General features: G+C 33.9%; 1 protein-coding gene across 1 annotated transcript in view; it reads right to left on the bottom strand.

Annotated features, from left to right (window-relative positions):
• Positions 1 to 2,482: 2,482 nt before the first annotated feature.
• Positions 2,483 to 16,541, bottom strand: part of PJA2 (praja ring finger ubiquitin ligase 2) — a 64,506-nt gene continuing 50,447 nt past the window's right edge. Inside the window, exons 8-10 of the mRNA XM_006913273.3 lie at positions 8,234 to 8,348; positions 7,739 to 7,860; positions 2,483 to 5,717 (exon numbers count right to left, since the gene is read on the bottom strand). Coding sequence (XP_006913335.1) covers positions 5,592 to 5,717; positions 7,739 to 7,860; positions 8,234 to 8,348 — 363 coding nt within the window. The 3' untranslated portion in view covers positions 2,483 to 5,591. The remainder of the gene's footprint in view (positions 5,718 to 7,738; positions 7,861 to 8,233; positions 8,349 to 16,541) is intronic.

Below are 16,541 nucleotides of genomic sequence, written 5' to 3' on the forward strand. Positions count from 1 at the left end.
CCTTCCACCCCCATCCCCCACTTTTAAAGCTCAGACTGCACCTCAAGCAACTTGCTTAAACATTACCTTTGATCCTAAGCTGCTCCCATCTAGGAAGGAGAGTTGGATGGGAAGACCCCTCAGCTCCTGCTTACGAGCCAAGACTCAATGTTCTTATTTGTAAAATTGGGACAGTACCACCTGCCTTACAAATTCATTATAAATATTAGCTAAAACAGAGAGCCTAACACAGTGTTTAATAATTAGCACTTCATAAATGGAAACTATTCTCATAATGTAAAAATGCATTTAAATGAATCTTATTACAAAGAAAGGCTGTGCTGTAATTGAAGGAATCATAGTGCCTTGCAGTATGATTTCTCTTACTGACAATGAATGATTAAGAGGTAGCATCCTTCTAAAAAGAAAGACTTCTCCTCTCCAACATCCACTATGAAAACTATATACTGATTATAAGGTAAGAATCCAAGATGAAATAAATTGCCATATCCAGGCATGTAACCTTTTAATCAAATTATTATCTTTTATTTATTTTGATTTAATAAATTCCCCTGTCAAATTCTTTCAACTCCTGAGAGGTGATTAAGATGCTTTTAAGGTTCTCATCTGAAATGTTCAACTCTAAAAGTAGTGCTAACATCGAACAATGATGGAAAGCAATCGTATTTCCCCATGACTTTGTACATTAACAAAGAATATTTTTTTTCAAACTTCTATCCACGCACAAGCAGTGGTACTAAACCTATAATTTAGATTTGTTACTATACAGAGAAAACAGAAGCAGAGAGATTAAGTGACTTGTCAAGGTCATGTTACTTCAAATACCACGTTTTTGAGAGGAAAAAGTGAACTCCAAAAATTAGAGATATGAGCTTGCCATTGATCACTTATTAAATTCTAGGGCAGATTAATGAACAGATGGCATGTAAGCAGTTGGAAATTGAGGTAGAATGGTTTCACTGAGAATGAGGCATTTCTAACTAACTTCATTTCCTTTCTTGATTTAATATACTAGCAGATTAGGTTACTTCCATAAACAGTGTAATCTGCTTGTCGGCCAAACATGACAAAATTTCTTATGGTGTCATTTATAAGATGAAGAAAGTTGAGCACAGAAGTGATTGGTAGTTGCTTCAACAACTACACCCAAAGTACTGACCAATGGATCAAAGTCACCTGAAGGGCAGTCTCTATAGTGGCATTCTGAGAGGGTCTGTATTTCATCCTGCTCTAGTCAATATTGATCAATAACTTGGACAAAGCCACTAAATACCAAAGGCATGAATCATCTAAATTGAAACTGACACAAAGCTAAGAGGAAGAATCAGAATTCCTAAGGACCTTTACAAATTACATTTAATAATGCAATCCTTCAAATAGGTTAAGAAGAAATTGTATAAGTAATTATTAGGAGTGGACCTGACTTACCAGCAATGCCTGTAAAGTTCAGCAAGAGACAATGTGACATGCCTGCCTAATAGTAAAAATAATGAGAATGAATTATCAACATATACCAGCCACATGAGAATCACTCTGAAGTTGGCAATAATGCTTCTAGAACAGGTTCTAGTCAGACCACAGAAGAATTGTGTTTAGTTCTAAGCAACATATTTTAAGAATGGGATTGAAAGAGCCAATGCCAGGCTAGTCTGGAATAAGTATCATGTAAGATCTGAGAAAAGTGTGAAGCCTGAAGATATAAAGAGGTGGCCACACAGAAGAGACAGGACTTTTATATGCACAAGTGCTAAATTCATAGAAACATTTGGGTGACCCTTCTAACGAAGAAATCCATCCCTTTGGGGGTGCTGGGTGGCTCCAATTCTGGCAGCAGTGGCTGGATAAAAATCATATAACACAATTTTAAGTGGATTTTGGCACTACAGAAGAAGTGTATCATTGTCGTTCGTAGCTGTGAAACTATTTTCTAGCATGTTTATTCTCTTAAGGGAGAATCAGAATGCTAAACTTTCTAAAGCTTCTAAACAAAATGATTACAGTTTTCTGTCTAACTTAATGTGGGCATAGTCAGCACTGTTTCCCCACCTGAAATGGGTCAGGTTTTGAACACTTGGGAAACCACAGAGAATCTCCCTACATAGGTACATTTGATAACACTCTCATACCTGATTTAGAGAAAGCCACTGAAGCACGGTAGGCAGGCATCCATCCTGGAACTTTGAGGGTTTCTGGAGTCCTGAGGGGTGTGGAGGTTGGGCTCTGATGAACCTACAGGATTACTAAGGTTGGGCAGGAGAGAGCAGGGACCACTCCTTTAGAGCCATTCCAAAAGGATGTCCATCAACCACTTTACTTTTGTAAAGCTGGGCTCTCTGTCTGGGCCTTATTAGATCACAGTTCAAGGACTATAAAACCATGTGCTCTGGATCCTATTCCAGACTTCTTTAACAGCTGTATTCTTTGCCATTAAACTAAATCCCCCTGGGGGTTAACATTATAGAAGTGATATGACTGTACAATATTAGAAATGAACACTGTGTATATCCTGTTTATTGTTTATGATTTACACAGAAAATAATGGACTGAGTTGTAGAACAATAAACCAATCATTACATTTAGACCTGGGCTTTTGAAAAACTTGCATTCCATTTTAACAGTTCATATATATTTAACAGCTTATATATAAATTCAGATCACAAATAATCTTAAAAGTTAGTTAGCTTAGAGATAAACAATTAAGAAACACAAAAAAACCCACATGGATCTACCTTTAAATATTATCATTCATATAACAAGAAAGAAAAAATGTTTTAAAAAATAAAATTATTAGGTCAAGTAACAACATATAGAGAAATAAGGGAAACAGCATTTTTTATTAATATTTATACTTATTTCTAATTTATCTTCATATATTCTAAATTTTTTCAAAAGGATCCAAGATATGATCAAAGAATATTTTGGTGTCTGAACTTGTCAGCCTCAGCTTGTTACAGTGAAAATACTAAAAATCTCAATTTCCTTTTTAAAGAATTTTATAAGCCAACTCTTATTCAACTTTTCTCCTTCATAGCAGCTGTTTATAGATTGTAGGGAGCCAAGAATAAAGGACAGAAACAGATGGAAAGCAAAAAGTACAACAGCTATCTTAAGTTCAGCTCTCAACACTGCTGGTTGAGGCTGGAACCAAAACCTCTTAACAACTGGCAGATAATAGCTAAATCTTAACAGGCAAAGAAGAAATATTTTCTTTGGGACAGCTGCTATCTAAAAGAAGAAAACCAAGGTCCCTTAATACTGCCTAAATATAATGTGTGGCTTATTACAGAGAAATCTGTAGCCATGTCCGTTTAACTAGTGTCACAACTGATCAATGTTACTTAAAGAAAACGACAAAAAACACACTTAGCTACAAATTTCCAGAAACCGAAAACCAAACAAACAAAAATCACCCTAGCTACAAATTTTCACAATATACAGATGAGAATTAATTTTAATCTGATTTGACTTTGACACTAACTGATCATCAATGAAATATAGTATGGAAAGATCACAGAATAGAAAACAAGCAAAGATTAGTTTATACAACAGTGACTATATACATCAGAAGGAAAACATGCTAGCTAATGCAACATTAAGGCCTGAATGTAAGCATTTCCAAAGTCACAGAAGCCCCAAAGAACCCCTAAGTTACAAAGTCACCACATTACATGCATGCAATGTTCAGTTTTGTTTTACCCATAAAAGGTTACACAGTATTTTGCTGTAAATACCAGACACATTTACAGTATATGCAAAAATTAGAATGCAAGTGTTACGTTCCTTATTTTTAAGCCTCAAGTGTGCCAACAGTGAAAATTCATTTATTTTTAAGAATAACAAAAAGAGATGGAATATAAACACTGAGAAATTACACAAATAAAATGTAATTTTGCATTTGAGAAGTTATATAAATATTCCTTTTACATGTGCAAACTAAATTATCAATATATTATTTGAATGGATGTACACTCGCCATGTGCTTTTACTATTTTACTTGCTCAAATGTGGTTGGTATTCTAACAGCCATCATTCTCTGGTGTTGATATCAAATGACATTCATATGTTAAATATTCCATCAATGTTTGTACTTTATAGCCTGCTGAGTATGATAACCTAAACAGAAAGCTGTGCAATCTGAGTCTGGGATTATACATCATTTATAAAGATTAAGTTTGTGGGTCAAATTTTCCATAAAAAAAATAAGAAGAAAAGCTGTTTTCCTCACTTTTGTAGAAGCTTTTGAATAGAACTCTTTTAGAGGGTATATCTGAGGTCAGGATCTTCTTTTCTTTTTTAAACAAAGGAAAATAAGAAAAACTGCTACATGTTCAATTCTGTTCACACAGTCACTAGGCAACTTACTCCCTTTTCACTCATGGCTTAGTTTAGCTTAATTTGAAACTATTTTTATTTTAGGTCCAGATGAATAATTTAACCAAAATAAATCAGTGTAAAGAAACAAATACTGATAAATGTAATAATAATCCTTTTAAAGAAATACTTTAAAGAAATAAATTATAACACATTAAGGTTTAGATATTTTGTAAAAAGGTATGGCCAAATCTGTCCTACACCCCATCAATTTTATGCTTTATACAAGTTAGTACAATTAACCTGCTAGCTTTTTAAGGATTCAGATTTTCCTTTAGTATACAAGAGAATGAGTGTTAAAAACACTTTATGCATGTTTTTGAATTTTCCAAAATATTTCAGAACCAAAATTACCTTAAATTAACTATACTCAATGTTTATTAAACAAGCGTGCCATGAGTGTTCTGGACCTTCAAGTATAATTTTAACCGAGTAGGAAGGATTTTGGTGAGGCCATATAATTCATCTTATTGTACCAAGCACTGAGCACACTAGATTGTTTGCATGCTTTACTAAGCTCACCTTAAGCACATCCAACATTAAAAGAAAAAATTATTTTACTACCTAACAACCATTTCCAGGGGATTACATTTAAGATTTAAATTTTTTATGATGCTTTAGCCAGAATTTCAGCCTCTGTCTGGCACCCTAAAAAAGTCCTAATTTTAAACAAAAATGAAAGAAGAGACATCTTCCTAAAAAACAACAAAAAAAACAACCAAAAAAAACCAGTATTATGAACCAAGAGGTTTTGATGTAGCAAAAGCAAAGTGACCAATGAAAAAGTATGCTTTAGGATTTTTTTTATTTCCAATGAAACCAAATTTTATTACTGTTGTGATCACAGTCTTCACATTTGATGCAAATAGGAGAGCTTAATCATAATCACTTAGTGGCAGTACATCAGAAAAACCAATAATGTGTGCCACAAAGATGATTATTTCTTCTGGACAGAGTAAACAGCTAAGCTTGACTTTACAATTAATATCAACATATTCAACTAAAAAAAATGGATGTACGGCTTCAACATTCTGCTTGAAAATGTTTAGTACCCCCAGCAAACCTAAATTTAGTTTAGAAAGGTTAATATTCTCTTTCTAAACTATGGCATTGACTATATATAGCATTTTAATATATTTATATATAATTATTTGCACATCAGATTTAGAAGGAATTTGCAAATTTACTTTGATAGACTGATCTCATTCAAGTGTTAAGGTTTAGGGGGCTTCTGCAGTACTGTCATTTGAAGGTGGGGCATCATGATCAGGCTCAGAGGAATCAGCTGCAGATGCTTCGATAACTGCAGGTGGGAAATGACGGCGGCACACAGGGCATGTTCCTGACTGGAGGAAAAAAAAAGTTCACAGTCAATGGAAAGGTCTTAACTGCCACATACATATCTTAATAAAGAAAAAAAATTGTATCATTATCCTAAAAACAAAACAAATAACTTAAAAAAAACAAAAACCACATAGTGAACACAGATTTGTCAAAACAGATGAACCTCACAGACCTTCTTTATAAGCCATATAATTCTTTTTCAAAAAGATAGGTTCGGTGTTTTCTAATTCAGCAGTCTCCAAACTTTTTTGGCACCAGGGACCAGTGCTCCTATGAGAATCTAATGCCTGATGATCTAAGGTGGAGCTGAGGTGATGATGCTAGTGCTGGGGAGGAGCTGCAAATACAGATGAAACTTTGCTGCTCCCTCGCCCGCCACTCAGCTCGTGCTGTGCTGCCCAGTTCCTAATAGGCCACAAAACAATACAGGTCCATGGCCCAGGAACCGCTGTTCTCAATGATAAAACAAATCAACCATAGACCTGGGCAGGAAGTTGGGACAGGGAAAGCAGTTATACTGGTAATATAATATTTTAGGAATGGAAGATATATCATCTGTGATTATCCCTTTGCAAGGCTGTTCTTTTTCCCAGAGAGATTTCCCTGATAGAAGCGGGTTGCAGAAATCACGCTGTTAAAGGTGACAAAGATTTGTATCTTGGGAATCTTCTCCCTACAGGAAAGGCTTCATGCGAAGCTTTTTCCTGACTGAAAAGAGACTGCAAAGATTATTACCTTGGATTATAGCAAAGTCAATGACAATTCATGGCTGTAAAATATATATAATGTTTATAATTCAAGAATTTAATTCTGCAAACATTTACTGAGCACTTATCATATAGACTGGGCCCTAATAGCAACATTTTAGTGTTAGATGAGTGTAGTCCCTATCAACCACATACTATCTGTATAATCTTGTATGAGTAACAATCATTGGAAAATGAGAATAAGAATATATCCTAGACTTATTGTGAAGAATAAATGGGAAAATATACATGAATCATTTAGCAGAGCCTGACACATGGCAGGCACACAAAATACTTGATCCTTCTTAAGGCTTTGATGCTATCACAGAAGTTTAAAGAAACGAGATATTAAGGCTATAAAAAGTGGAATTTAAGCTGGAGCTACCTAGACCATCTAATCTTATAGGTATTGGGGAAAGACCAAACCAGGTTAAGCAAACATCAGCAAATGTATAAGAGATAGGCTGGGAGCTAGATCATAGAAGGCCTTAAAAGCCAAGACAGAAACTTTAGATTTTATAAAGGAATAGTGAACATTTCTGCATGGGATTTAAAAATCTTAAGTACAGTTTTGACAAAGATAAAATGGCAGCAGAAAGGGAGCAACAATGAAGAAAGAGAAAGGAAAGAAGAGAGGAAGAAGAGGGGAAAAAGAAAAAAAAGAAAAGGAAGGAAGTGGTTGTAGAGAAGGGAGTGATATCCAATAAGCTGGGAAAGTTAATTTGGGAATTTATACTGAACCACATGTAAACATTCTTTATGCAAAAATAGAGGTCACAGAGATTTAAGTAAAACTTTTTCCTTAAGTAATTCAAGCATACTTAAAATTGAGGAGTAAATATTTAAGGACAGCATATAAAAATCTGAATAGGAGACACTTGGTAGATTATTAAACATTTCTCATATACATTTCCAGACACCAATGCAGATTAGCAGAATATCTGTATATTGTTATAGTATTCTGAGTAGTGCCAAAGACTTCTTTGCTTGAGATAATTTTGAAAATACCAAATTTCAGGGATACGTTTAAACATGTTAAGTAGTCAGTGTCATTTATATTGTTTTATAGACAATATTAGAAAAGTAAAATAGTTTGATATTATTAATCTGTAGTCATTAAAAGGTAAACAATTTTTTAATTAAATGGAATTAAACTAAATTAAAAAGTACTCAACTATGTAGCTAAATAAAATAGGGTCAAAAGAAACTACTATCATCATTAACTTGCAGGAGAAACTATTAAAATATTAACTTAAAAAACATAATGTAAAACTCACCTTCTGTAGCCAAATTGAGACACAAGGTTTGTGAAAGAAATGGTGACAGGGTAACTCTGTCGCTATATCATCCTTAATATATTCACTGCAACAAATCGGACAGCATAGCTCCTGACCAATAGCTGAAAACAACAAATAATTTGATATATCAATCCCACGAAATTCAATTTAATATTGAAAATCAACATATGAACTCACAGATGATACCTATTAAAGACAAAAGAATCAGACCTTGATGAATAAATTGGGAAACATGTTTCTAATACATGATAATTTGAAATTTGATAAACATTGCTTTTGTAGAAAAGTTGACTCGGGAACATTTGTCTCAGCCCATCACTTAAATAATTAAAAATATCCTTGTGCTAGGTGAAAGTTTGCCAGAATCTGGTTTTATAGAAAATCTAATGATAGTATTTTATCTTCTAGGTGCATTGATAACACACTCAAAAATGCAATGTGTCATTCGACATTAGAGATCAACTTCGCCCTTACCAGTGTGATCTTCGAGAACAAGGGTCTCTGGAAGACCTTCAATGCTCTCCTTACTGGCTGGTGGATTGGCCACCTCAACATCTACTGCAAGAGACTCTAAATGTGCCAGGGCAGTCTGAAAAAATAAGTTATTTGTTAGAAAACACTTGAAAACAGTGATAGAAAACTATTTTTTATATCTCCAAAATTACATTGACCATTATGCTCTCTCTTCCTGTTCATTTCTTTTGCTTCAGTCTCCTGCCTTTTCTGCCTCCTTCCAAAAGGAACCATCATCACCACCATCAAAATATCAAAAACACAACCCCTCCCAAAAAATAAGCCCTACTTTTCACAAGTACAATACAAATGTATTTTGTCTCAATAACTATCCACTTGCCCACCATATTTATATTTTCAGAAGAGTGGTTACCTTTCCAACTTATAAGTTCCTGTATATGATCAATAATATAAAAGAATGTAAATATTCTGACAAGTTCAACTCATGAAAGATAAAATATAGCCAACATTAATAAGATGTTTAAGGTGTGAAACCAAATAATGCATTCCTGAATGGCTATATCTACTACTGTCATAGAGTCAGCATACCCACATTACTAACTCACTAATTTACTAAGTTATCTGGGCTGTGAACTCTACTTAGAAGTTCGAAAAAGTCTGTATAAAGTTACTTTTCAAACAAGGATGGAAAAACCATTAGACCATATGATCACCTAACATAAGTTGCCCTCATCCTTTTGTAGACTGATTAACCCTTCTGGCTATAATTAGATTAGAATTTTAGATAGGACTTATATTCACAAGACCCAAAAGGTGTAAACAACCCAAGCATCCATCAGCCGATGAATGGATAAACAAAATGTGGTTGGTAAAGGTAAGTATATAGTCACATCCAGAATACTCTTGATACTGTATCATGGTTCTATATTAATACTTTTGTCCTTTAACCCTTATACTTTACTCAAGTATAGTTGTACTTATTTTTAATACTTTTGTCCTTTAACCCTTATACTTGAGTAAAGTATAAGGGTTAAAGGACAAAAGTATTAAAAATAAGTACAGCTATAATAATTTGTTAAAGAACACACAATATAAAAATTGGTCAATTGTGACATCAAAACCATAAAAGGGAAAATAAAAGAATAGAGCTTTTGTATGCAATAAAAGTTAAGTTGTTATCAGCATAACTGTTAAGATGTTTTATGTAACCCTCAAGGTAACTACGAAGCAAAAATCTACATTAAATTAAAAAATGATAAAGAGAAGGTAATCAAAGGCTACGACTATGGAAAATCATAAAGTCATAAAAGAAAGTAGCAAGAGAGAAAGAAAGGAACAAGACAATTACAAAACAGCAAGACAATTAATAAGATGGCATTAAGTCCTATCTATCAATAATCACACCTAATGTAAATGGACTAAATTCTCCAATGAAAAGTCATAGAGTGGCTGGATGGATATAAAACAATACCCAACTATACACTGCCTACAAGAGAATCACTTCAGCTTTAAAGACAGGCTCAAAGTGAAAGGACAGAAAAAGATATCCCGTGTAAGTTGAAACTGAAGAGAGCAGGAAGAACTAAACTAACATCAAACAAAACAGACTTTAAGCAAAAAACTTTAACAAGAGACATAGAAGATTATTATGTAATGATAAAGGGTCAAGTCATCAAGAGGATATAACAATCATAAATAAATATGCACCTATCATCAGAGCATCTAAAAATATTAAGTAAATAAAACCAGATCTGAAGTAAGATAACAATATAGTGAGTCAGAGATTTTAATTTTAATACTTCATTTTCAACAACGAATAGACCATTCAGACAGAAAACCAATAAGGAAACATTGGACTTGAACTACACTTTAGATAAAATAAACCTACCAGACATTAACAACATTCCATACAACAGCAGCAGAAGACACACTCTTCTCAAGTGGATATGTAACATTTTCCAGGATAGATCATGAAACAAGTCTTAGCAAACTTAAGAAGAGTAAAATCATACTAACTATGTTTTCTGACTGAATGGAAAGAAATGAAAAATCGTAACAGAAAGAAAACTGGAAAATTCACAAATATGTGTTAATTAAATAACACACTCCTGAACAACTAATGGGTCAAAGAAGAAATCAAAAGATATCTTGAAATAAACAAAAATGGCAACACAACATGTCAAAATTTATAAGATGACAAGCAGTTCTAAGAAGTTGAAAGCAATAAATACCTACATTAAGAAAAAAGAAAGATCTCAAAGTAACAACTTTACATCTCAAGGACTAAAAAACAAACAAAAAACAAAACAAACAAAAAAACCAAACAAAGCCAAAGATAGCAGAAAAATAACATCAGAGCAGAAATAAATGGAGACCAGAAAAACAACAGAAAATACCAACAAAATTAAGAGTGGATTTTTAAAAATACAAACAATATTGATAAACTTCTAGCTAGACAAAGAAAAATAGAAGATTCAAAAAAAATAAAAAGTGAAAGAGGAGATATTACAACTGATACCACAGAAATACAAAGTATCATGAGAGTTATCATGAACAATTATATGCCAACAAATAAGATAACCCAGAACTGGTGAAATTATTAGAAATACACAACTTACCAAGAATAAATCATGAAGAAATAGAACATTTGAATATGTTATAAAAATGAACAAATAATCAAAATTCTTCCAATAAAGAAAAGCTCAGGATTAGATGGTTTCCCTGGGAAATGCTATAAAATATTGGAAAATTAATGCCAATCCTTATAAAACTCTCAAAAAATTGAGAAGGAAACACTCCCAAACTCATTTTATGAGGTCAGCATTACCATGACATCCAAGGCCAGATTAATATACTTAAAAAAAAAAAGAAAGAAAGAAAGAAAAAAAGAAACTCAAAGCCCAATAACCTTGACAAACATAAAAGTAAAAATCTTTAATAATATACTAGCAAAATGAATTCAACAGCACATTTAAGGATCATACACCATGATCAAATGGGATTTATTCCTGGGATGCAAGGACAGTACAATATATGCAATTTGATACTTGTGATACACCATATTTATAGAATAAAAGCTAAAAATCTTATGATCACTCAATACTTGCAGAAAAAGCATTTGACAAAACACAGCATTCTTTCATGATAAAAACTCTCAACAAATTTCGGTATAAAATAAACATACCTCAACATAATAAAGGTACACATATATGATAAACCCACAGCTAACATCACAATCAACAGTGAATGGTTGAAAGCTTTTCCCAAAGATCAAGAGTAAGACAAGGGTGTCCATTCTCACCACTCCTATGCAACACAGTACTGGAAGTCCTAGACAAAGCAATCAGACAAGAAAAAGGAAAAAGGGCATCTAAATTGAAATGAAAGAAATAAAATTATCTTTGTTTTCAGATAACATCTTATATAGAGAAAAGACTAGATACTAAAGACTTCACCTAAAACTTAAAACTAATCAATAAATTCAGTGAAGTTGCAGGATACAAAATCAACATGTAGAAATCAGTTGGGTTTCTATATGTTAACAAAAAATATCTAAGAAAGAACTAAAGGAAACAATTCCATTCACAATCGTATCAAAAGCAATAAAATACTTAGAAATACACTTAACCAAAGAAGTGAAAGATCTGTACACTGGAAACTGTGTCTTTGATGAAAGAAACTGAAGACACAAATGGAAAAATATCCCATTTTCATGGGCTGGAAGAATTAATACTGTTAAAATGTTCATACTACCTAAAGCAATCTAAAGATTTAATAAGATGCCTATTAAAATTCCAGTGGCATTTTTCATAGGAATTGAAAAAACAGTACTATAATTTGTATGCAACAAAAAAACTCTGAAAAACCAAAGCAAAGAAAATAAAAGCTGGAGGCATCACATTTCCTGATTTCAAACTATACTGCAAAATTAGAGTGATCAAAACAGTATGGTATTGGCATAAAAACAGATCAATGAAAAAGAATCAAGAGCCCAGAAATAAACTCTGGCATATACAGACAACTAATATTTGATAAGGGGGCCAGAAATACTCCATGGGGAAAGAATAATCTCTTAAATAAATGGTACAGGGAAAACTGTATGACCACATGCAGAAAGATAATCACATGGATAAATCTGTACCCTCTAGTTTTTTATCACTCACAAAAATTAACTTAAAATGGATTAAAGACTTAAACATAAGACCTGAAACCATAAAACTCCTAGGAAAAAATACTAAGGAAAAGTTCCTTGATATTGGTCTTGGCAATGATTTTTGACTATGATAACAAAATCACAAGCAACAAAAGCAAACAAAAATAACTCTACATCAAACTAAAAAGCTTATGCACAGCAAGGAAAACAATCAACAAAATGAAAAGCCAATTTACAGAACTAGAGAACATATTTGCGAATCACATATCTGATGAAGGGTTAATATCCAAAATATACAAGGAACTCATATTTCAATAATAAAAATAATCTATTTAAAAAAATGGGCAGAGGAAATGAATAGACATTGTACCAAAGAAGATATACGAATAACAATCAGGTCCATGAAAAAGTGCTCAACATCTCTAATTATCAGGGAAATGCAAAACAAAACCACAATGAGCTGCCACTTCAAATGTGTTAGAATGTCTACCACCAAAAAGGCAAGTAATAACAAGTGTTGGTGAAGCTGTAGATACAGGAATCCTTGTGCACTGTTGATGGAAATGTAAATTGGTACAGCCACCTTGGAAAACAGTAGAAAGTACCTCAAAAATAAAAAATAGAACTATCATACGATCCAATAATTCCACTTCTAGGTATATATGTAAAGTCAATAAAGTCAGGATGCTGAAGAGATATCTGTACTCCCATGTTCACTACAACATTATTCACAATAGCCAAGATACAGAATCAATCTGTTTATCAACAAATGAATGGATAAAAAGATGTAGTATATATACATGATGAAATATCATTCAGCCATGAGAAAGAAGGAAATCCTGTCATTTGTGACAACATGGATAGACCCTGAGGGCATGATACTAAATGAAATAAGTCAGACAGAAAAATACAAATACTGTCTGATGTAATTTATAGTGAAATCTAAAACAGTTGAATTCATAGAAACAGAGAGTAGAATAGTGGCTATGGGGCTGGGGAGTGGGAGAAATGGGGAGATGCTGATCAAAGGGTACAAATTTCCAGTTTTAAAATGAATGAGTTAAGAGGATCCATTGTATAGCATGGTGATTATATTTAACAATACTGTATTATACATTTGAAAGTTACGAAGAGAATAAATCTTAAACATTACAAGGAAAGAAATGGTAATTATGTGAGGTGATGGAGGTGTTAACTAATCATACTGTGATAATGACTTCACAACATGTAAGTTCATTAAATCAACACACTACACGCCTTAAACTTACACAATATTATGTCAATTATATCTCAATAAAGCTGGAAAAAAATGTGGTATATATAAGCAATGGAATATTATTCAGTCTTGAAAAGGAAGGAAATTCTGACACATGCTACAAAAACATAGATGAACCTTGAAGTTATTAGGCTAAGTGAAATAAGCTAGTTACTGAATTATGTATTATGATTCTACATAACTGAGGTACCTAAAGTAGCAAAAATCAGAGACAAAATGTAGAATGGTCGTTACCACAGGCTGGGGATAGAAGGAAATGAGGAGTTATTGTTTACAATGTGCTTAATGCCACTTAACTATATACTTAAAATGGGTAGAATGGTAAATTTTACATTTATGTGTACAGTGCCACAATTAAAAAAAAAACAAAAAACAAAAAACACTGGGCTTGCCAGCTAAGAATAATCTGCCTTATAACAGCTAACACTGTGTATTCTTGTGGATGGCAAATGTAATCTTTTGTATACTCGGGATCTAGCCTTGATATTTTAGCAATGAATTATGTCTTTCCAAAAAGGATTTGAGATGACTTACAAAAGAGGATAGGGCCAAGGCCAAAGCAAAGTCAGGAGAAAGCAAACAAGGTTTATCAATGAGAGTTAATAAACAATACTGAAAATACTGACTCTGGAATTGCAGAGATTATGTATTAAGAAAATAGTGTGCCAGTAACTGGATTATTGCCTCTCAGCTCTAAACTAGCCTTTCATTTCTGCTCTGTGAAAATAAATCTGGGCCTTTTAAATACTTTCCTTTGTCATCTAGCAAAATCTTAGGCTTGTCAGAGGAAGGTGCTGGAGAGACATCACAGAAGGAAAGGGCAGTGCTTCTTTGTTCTGCTGGGCTTGCTGGGCAGGTCCCTAAGTGTAGAGGCTTCCCTATTGTGGGCTTCTGCAACACAGATGGCGTTTCTAGCACCAGGCTCCTCCAGTGTGGGTGGCTTCTCCAGGGCCTGGCTCCAGAGGCATATGCAGTTTCTCCAGTGCCTGACAGCTGCAGCATAAGGTGGCCCGTAGCTTCCCCGGCACCCATCTTGGGTGGTTTTGTAGCAGAGCGCTTCCAGTTAGTCACCTCCCTGTGAACAGCTTCTCCATCACTCCAGAAGGCAGATTTTTGCCAAATTCCAGAGGGCAGACTTCCAGCAAATTCTGCCAGCATAGCAGCACAAACACTTCTCTAAAAGCCATGGCCGTGTCCTCCCCAACAGTCAGGATCTCAGCCCTAGGGGGTGGGGAGGTAGAGAGCTCTATCTCAGTCCTAAGGCAATTCTTTAAATCTGCCATTCCTGTATTCTTTATAATTCACTTTATTTTCTAGTAGGCAATCCCTCACTATTCTAGAGTCTCCTGTTATAGTTGATAATTTTTTTATATTAAGCTTATCCTGTTCAAATTATTGTTTTCTCTCTTGTGATTGAGACCAGTCTGATACAGAATTGGAATCAGGTATGGTCCCATGAAGCAAGAATGGGACAGAGGGATTGGTTTGGTTAGGCCTTTGGGCTGGAGCTCAGTGCTGAGACAGGAAGGGGTGCTATCAATCCATGGCCTGTAGAGGCATCCCAATTAATCAAACTATCACTGTGGTTGACCGCAATGAAGTGTCAGCTAAAGATGTATCTTGGGAGCCCAGGTGGCTTTTGCACTTGACCTTATGGCAGAGATGACTATAAAAATTGTGATATGAGATGGATCCTTTAGGTGTCTCCGCACACTTAATTAAGAGAAAATGACGAACACAGGCCCATTAACTTTAAGAGTGAAACATAGTATGAGAACCAGAAATGTCCATGATAGCTCTAAAAAAACTCTTATTTCTGAAAATCAGACATAAAATTTAATTACTGAATTGCTGAATTAAAATGAGAATTCCATTATCAGTCTTGTCAAGTTTTTCAAGTTTTACCATTGACTGGTTAAAGAACAAAATTCTGAAACTTAGAATGGGGACATCTGGTTGTACTAAGTTAAAACAGACTACAGTTGACTTGAACAATGCAGGGGCTGACCCCCATGCAGCAGAAAATCTGCACATAACTTTTGACTCCCCAAAAGGTTAATGAGTAATAACCTACTGTTGACCACAAGCCTTACTGGTAACACAGTTCATTAACACATATTTTGTATGTTATAAGTATTATACACTGTATTCTTACAATAAAGCTAAAGAAAATGTTATTAAGAAAATCATAAGGAAAACATATTTATAGTATTGTACTGTACTTATCAGTATAAAACTTTGTCATTTGCTTAGAAGATGAAAATATCTGCGTATAAGTGGAAATACAGTTCAAACACGTGTTGTTTAAAGGTCAACTGTATTTTGAATCCCCAAGTCACTGAGCCTTCTTTTAGTAGTAGAAATAGCTTACTCTCTACTGACCAGCCTTTCTCTACTTAAAAATTATGTGATAATCTCATTTGGAGTATATATCTTAGTACTTCTATGCCCCGCAGTAAAGTTACCAGAAAACTATAGCAGCCAAAAAAGGGAAGATAATTGAGGACACAGACTCTCTTCAGGAATGTAGATTTGGGTCACTCCACCAAGTAAAGAATCCTAACTAGTTGAGATCCTTGCTAAAGGAAGGAAAATTAGAGAATAAGTTGCGAAAGAAGGAAACCATAGCTATTAACTATAGCCTTCGACCAAATACAGAAACAAGGACTAGTAGCTTTGCATATTTCCTATTTGCTTGTTATATATATTTATTTGTATCTGCTATTTTCTTTTTCTCACCCATTTTTTTCATCCAGCAGTTAACTTTATAATTTAATCTTTATATAAAAGAATATTTAGTGTGACTGACTGAATTTGTGGAGTAATTAATATAGCCAGCAACAGATACAATGACTCTGGGGACTGTTCCTCTGCTCATT

Source organism: Pteropus alecto, unplaced genomic scaffold (assembly GCF_000325575.1).
Source record: "Pteropus alecto unplaced genomic scaffold, ASM32557v1 scaffold20, whole genome shotgun sequence".
In the NCBI taxonomy this organism is placed as follows: domain Eukaryota; kingdom Metazoa; phylum Chordata; class Mammalia; order Chiroptera; family Pteropodidae; genus Pteropus; species Pteropus alecto.